We start from the raw sequence: 13,690 nt of genomic DNA on the forward strand, positions 1-13,690 counted from the left end.
ATAAGAGTAAGTTCAAATATTAAAATAAAAGTGTAACAAACACGATATGGGTATATATATGTCCAATTTTTTTTCTTTTATCCTTTAAAAAGTGTAACAAATTAGATGAGTGTGTGTGTGTGTGTGTATACACTTACTTTTTTATTATCTCAATTATACCCTTAAACAACTGTTTATATACCAAAGATTGTTGTTAATGTCATTAAAAAAATAAGAATTAAGATTATATTTTTTTGTTATATTGTTGGTGTCATTGAAATAAATAATCATGGTTAGTTTGGTTTGTTATAACTTGAAAGTAACAAACATTTATATTTTTAGTTCTAATCAAAATCAAAATTTTATAAAAGAAAACACCGTTCATAATTTTCAGACGTTAGCGCAATAAAAAGAGCAGAAAGACGGACACGTGAGTGCCCGTCTTTTCGCTAGTATTGACAATATTGTTTCTATTGTAGGGATGACAATGGGTACCCTATGGGTAGGGTACTACAATGCCCTTCCCAATACTTGCGTTTAAAACTACCCGTACCCCAGCCCGTACCCTCATGGACAACAACTTTAGTGTCCTTTCCCATACCCTATAGGCACTTAAGTGCCAATACCCACACCCATTATCCGCACTTTAACTATGAAAAGACAAAAAGAACATAACAGTTGAAATAAAACTATGGTCCAAAAGTTTTCAATCAACTCATAAAACAATATGAATCGTAGTATTTAGCCAAATAAAATATATATAAAATATCCCTAAAAAAATATACACCAGTAGGAGGGAGCAGTTACTGTATTAAGTAGTTTTTAGGTTTAGGTTTAAGCTTAAATAGCTAAATTAATTATGCACAAAAATAAATAAATTATTTATCATATTATATAAACATGGGTTGCAGGACTGGGCAACATAATACCCTTACCCGTGCCCATGTGCGTTTAAATTTGCAGGTAATTACCCGAACTCAAGTCCGGACCCTTGAAAGCGGAGTTTTACCCTACCCATTGTGGATATTTTTTGCGAATACCCATCAGGTATGAGTCCTATTGCCATCCCTAATATATTGTAGTGTGATATTTCATATTTTAATGAGATTTAATTTTTTTAATTAAAATTTAAAATAATATTATTAAAGGATAAAATAATAAATTAAATAGTTTAAATGACGAGTAAAACACGTAATGAAAAAAGCAGCCCAAACTAATGTAGTTTTGCCTATTTTCTTTATATATACACGTGCACGTCTTTTTGCTCTTTTTATTGCACTAACGCGTGTAGATTATCAACAATATTTTATAGAAATTAAATGTATTTGTGACTTTCAAATGTAACAAATTTAACAAACCATGTTTATATTTTTCATTGACAACAATACCATAACAAATATAACAAAATTCTTACATTGTTTAGTAACACCAACAATATAACATTATTAGAGGAAAATTTGTTTAAGATTATAATTAGAATAAAAAAAAAACCTTAGCCCAAAATTCTCCAAAAAACTCATATATACTCTTTATATCAATGAAAATTTGTTTGTTACTAATCAAAATATAATTTTGTCAAAAATAACTAATCAAAATATAAATAATTTTAAAATTCAATAATGAACATGACAACTCAAAAACAATTATGCCTCAAAAAAACTTAAAAAAAAAAATTAGCTTAAATAACGATAATAGGGTCATTCGATAAAAGTAGAAAAGATGCGACTAAGATGTTTGAAACGCGAAGAAGTTTCAATTAGGGGTGTGCATGGTTAACCAAATATAAGAACCAATCCACTTAAATGGTTCTAGTTTGAGATCCAAACCATTTTTCTGGTTCATGAACAGACCGGTTCCCATATGGCTCAAAACCGGTTTAAACTGGATTTGATTAAGAACTGCTGTTTACAAATGGATTAGTTACAAAATCTGATTTTTTTTTCTTGAATTTAGTTTGAAACAACTTTTATTGAATTGGTACTGAATAGTTTTTCATTCAATTGATAAAAACCAAAGTTAGAGAATGATAAAAGGGTATCGTCGAATTGGTACTCTTCTCCGATTCAATTGGTACTGAATTGGTACTCTTCTCCGATTCCAGTTTTCATTCAATTGATACTCTTCTCCGATTCCAGTTTTCACCAAAGTGTATCGTCGATTCAATGTGGTTGTCGTCTCCGCCGTTGTTGCGGTTGTTGTCTCTATTGCCGTCTTTGCAGTCGTTGTCTCCACCGCCGTCGTAGCGGTTGCCGTCTCCGTTTCTCTGTCTCCATCGTGGTTGTTGCAGCCTTGTGAAAATACTGCTTTTCTCTTTCAATTTCTCCTTCTCTTTCTACAATTATTGAGCGACTTTTTTTGTTTTTTCAATCTCACCTTTTTTGTTACAACAGAGAAGTAACTCTCTTGTTCTCTGAAATGCAGGATGCAGTTAAAGAATTGAATATGGTTTTTTTAAGTGGATGCAGTTTATAACTGTTTCCAATGAAATGGACTGGGTCAGTTTTGGTTCAAGAGAAAATGGTTTTTCCAAAACAGTTTACTGGATTTCCAGATATAGTTCACATGATCCAGTTTTTTTGCACACCCCTAGTTTCAATCCTCCTAATCAATTGGCGGCAAAGGCACAGGCAGATTCGAAGCTGCAGTCATCATCCTCATCCTCATCGTGTTTCTGATTCTGATGCAGCAGCAACACAGCTTGCCCGTTACCACATCTCACGTAATGAAATCAAACTCGCCCGTCACGTGTTCGACCAAATTCCAAAGCCAAGTGTTGTTTTGTGGAACATGATGATCCGAGCTTATGCTTGGTCTGGCCCTTTTCAACAATCCATTTATTTGTACCTTCACATGTTACAGCTAGGCGTGACACCCACCAACTTCACCTTCCCTTTTCTTCTCAAAGCCTGCTCCTCTCTACAATCATTACAACTTGGAAGACTTATACATACCCATTCCCACATACTTGGTCTCTCAATGGACCTCTACGTTTCCACCGCCCTGCTCCACATGTATGCTAAGTGTGGCCATTTATATCAAGCACAAACACTATTTAATACTATCTCCCACCAAGATAGGGATATTGTCGCATGGAATGCCATGATCGCTGCCTTTTCATTCCATGCATTTCACGCTCAAACAATCCACTCTGTTGCCCAAATGCAGCAAGCAGGTGTTACTCCTAATTCTTCAACTCTTGTATCTATTCTACCCACAATTGGACAAGCTAATGCACTGCATCAAGGGAAGGCTATTCATGCATACTATATCAGGAACTTCTTTTGTGACAACATCGTTCTTCAAACTGCACTTTTGGACATGTATGCTAAGTGCCATCTCTTATCTTATGCCAGAAAAATCTTCAATACTGTCAATAAAAAAAATGATGTATGCTGGAGCGCTATGATTGGAGGTTATGTCCTTCACGATTCCATTTCAGATGCATTGGCCCTTTATGATGACATGTTATGTATATACGGCTTGAATCCCACACCAGCCACTCTTGCAACCATGCTTCGAGCTTGTGCGCAGCTCACTGATCTGAAAAGGGGAAAAAAATTGCATTGTCACATGATTAAGTCGGGGATGGACCTAGATACAACAGTAGGAAACTCACTGATATCAATGTATGCCAAGTGTGGCATTATGGACAATGCAATGGGGTTTCTTGATGAAATGATCGCAAAAGACACAGTTTCTTATAGTGCTATTATTTCAGGATATGTGCAAAATGGCTATGCAGAGAAAGCTTTACTTATTTTTCGCCAGATGCAGTCATCCGGGATTGCACCCCATTTGGAAACCATGATAGCCTTACTTCCAGCTTGTTCACATTTGGCCGCTTTACAACATGGGACATGCTGCCATGGGTACACAGTTGTTCGTGGCTTCACTAATGAGACCTCCATTTGCAACGCCATTATTGACATGTACTCAAAGTGTGGAAAGATTACTATCAGTAGGGAGATTTTTGATAGGATGCAGAACAGGGATATTATTTCGTGGAATACAATGATAATTGGTTATGGCATTCATGGCATATGTGTAGAAGCACTTTCACTATTCCAAGAATTACAGGCGTCAGGCTTGAAACCTGATGATGTGACCCTTATTGCTGTTTTATCTGCATGTAGTCATTCAGGACTTGTCACGGAAGGGAAATATTGGTTCAGTTCCATGAGTCAAAATTTCAACATCAAACCAAGGATGGCACATTATATATGCATGGTTGACCTTTTGGCCCGAGCAGGAAATTTGGATGAAGCATACACCTTCATTCAAAGGATGCCCTTTGTGCCTGATGTTCGTATATGGGGCGCATTGCTTGCTGCATGTAGGACCCACAAAAATATTGAAATGGGTGAACAAGTGTCAAAGAAGATCCAGCTGCTGGGACCCGAAGGTACTGGAAATTTTGTTCTTATGTCAAACATATACAGTTCTGTAGGAAGATGGGATGATGCAGCATATATTAGAAGCATACAAAGGCATCACGGTTACAAGAAATGCCCAGGATGCAGTTGGGTTGAGATCTCTGGGGTAATCCATGTATTTATCGGGGGCCATCAATCTCATCCACAATCAGCATCCATAAATAAAAAGTTACAGGAACTGCTGGTGCAGATGAAAAAATTGGGATATCGCGCAGATTCTAGTTTTGTTCTTCATGATGTTGAAGAAGAGGAGAAGGAGCAGATTCTCCTTTATCATAGTGAAAAAGTAGCCATTGCATTTGGAATTCTAAATACTAGTCCCAGCAGCCGCATTCTAGTTACGAAAAATTTGCGGATTTGTGTGGACTGTCACTCTGCAATAAAATTCATTACTCTCTTAACAGAAAGGGAGATAACAGTAAGAGATGCAAGTCGGTTTCATCATTTTAAGGACGGAATCTGCAATTGTCAGGATTTCTGGTAAGAAAAAGGCAAAGGCGGATTTGTGGCTCCGGTTATAATCACCCACTGGCAAGTATCCACCCTCTTGAACCACTTTCACTTAACCAGGTAATGTCCTTTTGCCCTTTTATTACTTTGATTTATATTTATTTTCTATTAAATTGATCCAGACAACTGGAAAAAATATTATGCTTATATCTCAATCGAAGCATGGAAGGTCTGGGTGATTAGGGAAATATGTTGCTTAGGCACCCATGGGCAAAATAAGTTTTTCATATTTAGAAGAAAAGCATATTTCTTAAATTCAAGGGAGGAAGAGAGTGCATTTGTTTCTGCACCAAGACAACATTTATTTGCTTATAACTTGAGCGTGAACCCGTGTGATGCTCGTATATATGTTGGGTATAATATCTTTTTATAATATATAAATTTTAAAGATACAAAAATTAAAAGAGAAACAATCAACTATTTTTGCTACAATTGAGAGAAGAAAAAAAAACACCAAGATAAAAAATTTCATAGATTAATTGAGAATGTTAATTTTAAGTTTTTTTTCAATAGATGAACTTGAATTACAAGCAATACAAACACTAAAGTTAGAGTAAAAAAATGTTCAAGCTTAACTTATATGGATTTGAACTGTTTTCTAAAGGCCTTTGTAGCCTCTTATTTGGACATCAAAGCAAGATGCGGAACCAACTACAACAGAAAAGTGTATTGTTTGCAATATATTAAGCAATTCATTCAAGACATCAAAGAATAAATGTTATTATCATAGCTGAAATTCTCATAAGTTTGCTTGAAGATTTAAACGGTTTTATAGTAGGCGATGTAATGTGATACGATATGAAAAGACAATGGGAGAATGACAACACAAACTTTTCTTTTGGTTGGGAGAATGAATTATTGATTTGTGTGGTAGAGGGGCTAGGATAATGACTTTGAAAATTAAGTGATTTTATAAGCTGTGATATGAAAAGAAAATGGAAGAATGACAAAACAAATTTTTTATTGGGAGAATGAATTGTTAAATTGTGTGCTAGAGAGGTTAAGAAATTACAAATTTATCCTTATGTATTTTGGTCGGAAAATTGACTTGAGCAGTAAGGCTACAATCCACCCCGAGCTTTGTCAATAGGCGGGAAATAAGTAGGGTAGAATCGCCAAGACTTTAAGTGATTTTAGTAAGTCATCGATTTCGCGGGGGGGGGGGGGGGGGGGGGGGGGGGGGGGTTGGGCAGCTGAACTGGTTTGAGCTAAGGGTTGAATGAGTCAAAGGAAACAACTAATTAATAACGTTTGCCAATAAAAAAAATAAATCATTGATTTCTGCGGCAGAGAGGTTAGGAGAATTATAGATTTATCTATATGCGTTCCGACAGAAAAATTGATTTGAAGACTTGTGATTTTGTATATATTAAGATAAGATATGCTTAATCTGTGAACTGTTTGGAGAGTTTATATTCACAACTTCCCGAGCCTTGGTTTTTACATATTGATGTCTTCACTGTATCTCTACGAAGTGAGGATTATACAATTCTCAGTTTTAATTTGATCTCAGTTATTTCTCTCATCATGGTGAACTTAACATGTTGGTAGCTAGAATTCAGATTTCTTTTTAACTATGTGTGTGACAATCATTTTTTATGCGAACACAATATTGTGCTGCCTGTAATTTATTAAGTGCACAACATTATAGAGATAAGTCCTTGTTTTTGTTTTTTCCTAATGCAATCTGTATTTTGTCTGTTTAAATAGTTCATTGAAATGCTGACCATGGCGATCCACATGCTAAGGAATTTGGAATCGAAACTAGTGAGAAAGAAGCTTGCTCAAGTTGGAGCTCACATCCTTCCTGCACCCCTTTTTTCTTTTGAAGGATCCATCCTGCACTCTTGGTAATTACTTTTCTTCGAAACTGCGTCTTTGGGTAAGTTTGGTGCCCCTTTCGAACAGGGATGAAAATTCAGGGGCAGCTTTCTTTTTTAAGGAAAATTTGTATGAGAAACCCATCTTTTAATTTTCCCAATTTAAAGAGGGTGCCAGACTGACTAATTCTTGCTGTCATTTGGTTCAAATGACTTGGAGCTTTTAATCACTGCCTATCTGAAGTTGGACAGTGAAATCTGATGAATAAGGTGGTTTCTCTAGTTTGGTATACTTTTTGTAGACAAATGTTTGGGTGTTTTTTCCCTCTTCGATGTGCAATTCCTTCAACGATTTCTGCATCTCACATTACCTCTTTGAATTTTTTCATTTCATCTTATGCACTATGAAATAAATTTGTCACTTTACCAAATCACATGGTTTCTACAATTGGCACCGTCAAATCAAATTCAGATTTTATTCTTAACAATATACATTCCTTCATTTTATGTTAACCTGATTTCAGTAAGCTCCTTCAAACAAAGTTCAGCTTATTCTGTTGTTTTAACTGAATTTCTCTTTTCATTCAGATTCAACTGATCATTCACGAGGCTGTGTGCGCCAGCTCTTCAGTCTGTGCATTTTGACGTGCTGCACCACCTCTGCCGCACGTAGCTGCGTGTTCAGCAACTTTTCTGGCCAATTCATTTATTGTTGTGTTCGCTGGTCCACCCATGTCTAAGATATGTACTCACTTGGCAGTTTTTAAATCCTGCCACCTATACTTTTGCTTCGACTGCCATCTTGCGTGTTCTTTCTCTCCCTCTTCTTGGCTGACCCCTGGCTATTCAAATGTTGATCCTCCTGGTTTTACTGATCAAGTCAGTGCCCTACTCACACAATGGACAAGGGTCACTGTTGAAAATTGTTGAGACAGACGAAAACAAGAAAGGGAACCTGTTTGTCTCAATAGCTCAATTACACACGAGAATATTATAACAGAGTCGTTAAATCCAATGATTTACAGTTACCCAAATTACTGCAATTATAACTACCCAAATTATTTGAAGATATAGAGTTGGGTGTTGATCTTATTCCAATGAGTACGGTCTTCCACATGTACATAATCAGCCTTTGTTATGCTCGGGAGGTTAATTTACTGACTACCATGAGAAATGGAGGGTTCAAAAATACTTACAAATGGTTTTCATTGATTTAGATAAAGTGTGTGGTAGAGTATAGTCACTGTTGTTTCCGCTGATTGAATTTGATACAATTCTTGGCTATCTATAATTATGTCAGAAAATGGTTAATGGGGGAACTGTTAACCACTGGTTCTACATAAACTTTTCAAGGAATGTTTAAGATATTGTTACTTGTGGTTTCTGGAATTAAGTTGCCCAAATCGGCTGTATCTGGTTTTGTATTGCAATGTGCCCTTTATTTAAATTTTTTGTTCTTGCAATACTTGAATAATCGAGAACTCTAATTGGAAATCTCATCTGGCATTCAATTCAGAGCCAATACTTCCCCCAGTCAGTTCCTGCATGACCGGATGGAGACAGCTCTTGAAACATGATATTATGATGCTAGGATCAAAGTGCAAACTGCAAAGAAGCTTGATTTGTATATTTGTTATTTTTCCTAATACATGATAATATTGACTCTCTTTATGGTAATGGTGCATTGATCTTATCTTTGCATCTTCTCTTCTCCCTCTCATTCTGTTCAATCCAGTGAACTTAGATAACTATTTCTAATTTCTTATGCAGGTGACCCCTGCAACAAATTTGTGAGTCAAATCTGAGGATTTTTTCTCAGTGTTTTTACCTAAGCATGTCTTTAAACAAATAATAAGAAGCAGTACCTTGCGAATGTTGCCGTATAATTCAAAATTGGCAGAAGAAACAGTGTTTGTTGATGTGCTTTCGTGCACTACAACTATATCAGTTGCATGATGTTGAATCTGTATTCACACACAATCAGTTTCTAATTGAGAATAACCTACGTTTAAATTTTGCTGTGGCTGCTTATGTTGGTCTGGAATTACAAAATATGTTGGTCTGGAATTACAAAATATGTTGGTTTGTGCTCAAGAAAATAAACATTGGGGACAAGATCTCGTGAAGGGAACTATAAATGATGGGCTATCTACGGGTGGTGCTCTATTTTCAAACTCTTGTCGCTGTGTTGATTTAAATGGTGTGCATTATATGGTTCTTATATTATTTGCGTTGTAAACTGGCTGAATTGCTTTATTCCATGTGAGTTGCCTTGGGTATTCTAGGAAAAACAGTTAGACAATCAATCTGATATTTAGGGCCTGTTTGGACTAGCTTATTTTAGAGCTTATATAAAACAGCTTATGCAAATAAATTAGTTTTTATATATTATTTGTAAGTTTTTAAGATGAGTTGCCTTGGGTATTCTAGGAAAAACAGTTACATTCTTATTTATTTACATAAGTTATTTTTCATAAGCTCAAAATAAACTCAAACCAAACTGGTTACATTGATTCTAAGTATTAGTAATATATATACACACATACAATTGTACATGTTAACTCTAAATTAATAGGGGTATATAGATAAAAAGGTTGAATAATTGGCATAAAGTTTTATTTCTATGAACCGTGTCAAGCCATAAATATTGATCTTTTTTTTTTCTTCTTCAAGTCATATATGAGAATAACAATAAAATACAATTAGGGAAACTTTTTAATTTAACAAAACCATAAAAATGAAGTTTTATATATTTGTTAAATTAGTGAAAAAAATCAGTAACGTAATAATTGTAGCAATATATCACAAAAAAGGTGGACAATTGACCTAAAGTGGAATTATTATTTTTTTAAGAGAAAAAAAATAGATTAAATAAAAATAAAGTACAAGAGACTGGGGACGTAAACCTAACCTAGTAAGATCATACAAAAATGTAATAACAATTCTTAAAGGGCAATACAACCAATGACAAACTACACTTTTTTAGAACCAACCATAACAGGTAAAAAAATAAAATAAACAAAGAAACGAAATTTGAAGCAAACAACCTCAGCCACCACTGGTACAATCCAACGAACCCAACATAGGGTGCGAAACAAAATTGCAAAATAAAGTGGTATATGAGCGTTCCTCTTCGTATCATTGAAGAGAGCGTTCCTATGTGTCTAAACTGGAATGTAAAATTGTCCGTCAACACGTGACACAAGCTCACAAATCCACCACTTACCGCGACGAAAACACGACCATAAAAAACTTACGGCTATTAATCAACCTGAACAGCCCATATCGCGATGTCATAGCCCTTAAAGCATAACAGTTTGAATCCTATTATAAAGTAGAAGGATTTACAATGCAGCAACGTCGAACTAGAATGAACTCGGAACCAAAACCAAAGAGAACCTAACCACAGTGGCAGCGTCGACGGTGGTTTTAAGAGACTAGATTCGAATTGAAACTAAGAAGGCCCATATCGAAACTGGATTTTTAGGAAGCTCGTCGAACAGGAACATATTTGAAAGTAGGAACCACCACTGAGAACGAACCAACATCAAACATCCGCGAGAAACCAACAAACATATCTTCGATGAAGCAACTCCGGTCACCATAAGGTGGCACCGAAAAATACCCTAACATGCTAACATGTACCAGAACCAACGCGTTTTGAGATGTATGACACACACAAACGCGTTGACGAGCAACCACTCAAACCCATCAGCGCTGCAATGGCCTCCAAGGAGGAAACAACCGCGAAAACCACCGGAGGATCTAGTGTTTGTTTGAGGGTGGCGATGCGAAATCAAAGGACTCGATGGCCCCTACATTTGTTTGAGGGTGTTTGTTTTAGTTTCTTAATCTTAACTTTGTGGTGGCTTTGTGGTAATAAATTATGTTATCTGTAAAATCACAAAAAGCAAGTCTATGTTTAGGCAGAGTAGCTTTCCATCTTTTATTTGTTGACAATATACGTTATAATATTTTTTGACATCCAATGTTAGGGTCTTTTTTAGTCATTTCCATGTGTTTTTGGAAAACAATGGATGTCAAAAAAGCAAACTTCTATTTTTTAACCTTAATTTTTTGTTGGAACGGCCCATTCCAGTTATTGAAAACTAAAAGTTGAAATGCATCGGTCTAAATGTAAATTCATTTCATTCTAACTTTGATTATGTGTGCGTGTTTAAATGTAGGCTATTACTTTTTCCACCCTATTCATTTCTCGCGCGCCCTATTTTTTTTCTTTCGAAAATGCCCTTGAGATTTTCGAATTTTAAAATCCTAACTGAGTTTTTTTCTTTATTATGGGATGAAAAAAATGAGTTTTTCATCAATTCAGATTTTATAATCCGAAAACCTCAAAAAATAGGGCGCTTTACTTGATTTTTTCGGATTATAGAATCCGAACACCCTTTTTCAAGGGAAAAAACAGTTAGGATTATATAATCCGAACTATATCAGCACTTTATTTGAACATGTTTGTAACATTGATAGTCTTTTTAAGGACAATATTAATCTTCCTAACTCTCATGGATAGTCATTTTAGGTCATTGTTAGCCGTTTTTAGTCAAAAACCCGGTTTTCGGGCTACTTGTTCAGATTGCTTCGAAACTTGGCCTTGGCCATTACATTAGGAAAATTAAAAATATATTAATCATAAGAATTAATTTATCACTCTACAAAAATACTCTTTCAAAAAATATGAAAGATTTATCAATTTTTTTTTCTTGGTAAAAAAAAAAAAGAAGACATTAGATAAACTATTGATGTAGTTTTAGATTATATATTTCAAGTAGAATATTGCTCTTCTCCCAACAAGTTTTACTCGCGCTCAACTGAACTATCGAAAATACCCCTGCGTTACTTAACTAACGCAAGTGTAAAAGTATGCACATCTTAACTAACGCTGCGTGAGTTAACTCACGCTACATGCTGTTTTAAACACAGGCAGAACCTCATTTCCTCATTTCTCATCTAAAATCTCAAAAATCTCTCTCAAATCACCCAAATCCAAAATTTCTTCAAGTTCAAATCAAACAACACTCCAATAACAAGTAAGTTTTCATAATCAAATACCATTAACCTTTTATGTTTATATGTTAGATTTTTTCTCTTAAATTAGAAATTTTTTAGATTTAGGGTTTGTTTAAATTTTGGTTTTTTTGGCAAGAAATCATACAATGTTTACATGAAAATTGACTTGTGTTGCTTAAATGTTTAGATGTTTGCATGTTTATGTTGTAGTTGAGTTTTAGAGATTTTTTTTTTGAATTTAGGGTTTGTTTAAATTTTGATTATTTTTTTGCAAGAAATGATACAATGTTACATGTAAATGACTTATATTGCTTAGTTGTTTAGATGTTTGCATGTTTATGTTGTAGTTATGAGTTTTAGGGTTTATGTATATTTTGCACTCCAAGTGTTTGATGAAATGTTTGAATGAGTTTTTCATTGAATGTTTTTAATTTCTTATTATGTAGATTTGAAACAATGGCCGATATGTTCGACGTTCATGCACAATTCAACGGTGGAGAACCTCAGAGGTTGAAGGTTCGGCACATTGGTGTCACGTTAAGAGGTATCAAGAATCAACTGAATGAATTCAACCAAGGAGTCAACCCCGGAGACACAAGGAAGGTGGAATACGTTCGGTATAAACGTCCAACGCTCGACGATGGGAGAATATCTTTCAGTTGGGTTGAATTAAAGAACGACGATAATGTGATGAGCATGTTTTGGGAGCACAACATGTTCCAGTGGATAGATATGCGTGTAACGTTGCTGAGATCAACTGAAGATATTATCAACAGTTTGATTACGCCAGAAGATTGTGATTAGATAGAGAATGCACATTCCAACTACAACAATTGTCTTACATCTGAAATGGGGTAATTAAAACTTGCAAAACGACAGTTCCCAAGCATTCACCCGACTTTTCTATTGTTCCTTTCAAAAGATTAAATTCTTGTTAGGCTGGTTTAAATGAAGGTATTGAAGTGTCAAGGAATGCACCTCATTCTTTTGACACTTGAATACCATCATTTAAACCAAGCCTAACAAGAATTTAATCTTTTGAATGGAACAATAAAACTTCCGGGTGAATGCTCGAGAGCTGTTGTTTGGCAAGTTTGAATTTACCCCATTTCAGAGGTAAGACAAATGTTGTAGTTGGAAGACTCTATCAGAATGTAATGTAATGATAGAACATATTTAGGAACTTCATGTAATGATAATACATGTTGTTTTGAATGGAACAATAATTTATTTATTCACTTTTCGAATTTATTTATTCATTACGCAATTTTGATTCAAATTCACGTTAGATTTAATTAGTTTTTATTCGGATACGCAATTTTTAATCCAAATTATTCAATATGCAACTTTAATCGAAATTATTCAAAACAAAATTTTATTTAAAGTACCATAATGTCAAGCAAAATGTGCGCGACATATAAAAAACGTAAAAAAAGATCCAAAACAATTAGGCATTACAAGCTATTACATTCAATCATCTGTTAAGAAACCTAAAAAAACTAAATATTATGTGAAAAGTAAATATTAGAGTGAATAAAGAAATATCGTTTTAATTTATTTAGAGATGGCATCACTCTCTTGATTCGCCCAAGGCATCCAAATTTAAAGGGCCGACTCTGCCTTAGCGCTGCTCTTTTGAAATCATTCATTTACCATACTTTTTACTTTTTTGAAATCATTCATTCTAATCACTCAAAGGCTAATTGATTACTTACATTTTTTTTGACTCCTTGCTTAATGTATTGTAGAGGCTACTAATAATTAAAATCAAATTGTCAAATGAAATTGAAATCGCCGATAATTTCTTCCTACCTAATTGAAACGGCAGTTAAATTGAAAAGTCAGCGTCCTTAGTTATAATATATATATATATATATATATATATATATATATATATATATATATTCTTGTAATCTAAAC

The 13,690-nt window shown here is 34.7% G+C and overlaps 1 protein-coding gene across 2 annotated transcripts; it reads left to right on the forward strand.

The window, feature by feature from the left end:
• The first annotated feature begins 1,691 nt into the window (after positions 1-1,691).
• On the forward strand, positions 1,692-8,462 carry LOC146934849 (pentatricopeptide (PPR) repeat-containing protein). 2 transcript variants are annotated; one of them, XM_085706789.1, is made up of 3 exons: positions 1,692-4,982; positions 6,633-6,772; positions 7,331-8,462. In XM_085706789.1, exon 1 carries the CDS (start codon positions 2,461-2,463, stop codon positions 4,894-4,896), a length of 2,436 nt encoding a protein of 811 aa, XP_085562915.1. In that variant the 5' UTR covers positions 1,692-2,460; the 3' UTR covers positions 4,897-4,982; positions 6,633-6,772; positions 7,331-8,462. The 2 variants fall into 2 exon arrangements, with proteins under 2 accessions (XP_085562915.1, XP_085562914.1); XM_085706788.1 differs by having other exon boundaries at positions 1,743-4,982; positions 6,633-7,012.
• Positions 8,463-13,690: the final 5,228 nt, after the last annotated feature.

Source organism: Medicago sativa, chromosome 4 (assembly GCF_051527215.1).
Source record: "Medicago sativa cultivar Bolivia chromosome 4, Bolivia_mono, whole genome shotgun sequence".
Taxonomy (NCBI): domain Eukaryota; kingdom Viridiplantae; phylum Streptophyta; class Magnoliopsida; order Fabales; family Fabaceae; genus Medicago; species Medicago sativa.

Excerpts from the sequence above, each read along its gene's own strand:
- LOC146934849 (XM_085706789.1), top strand. The coding sequence starts at position 2,461 with ATGAAATGGACTGGGTCAGTTTTGGTTCAAGAGAAAATGGTTTTTCCA.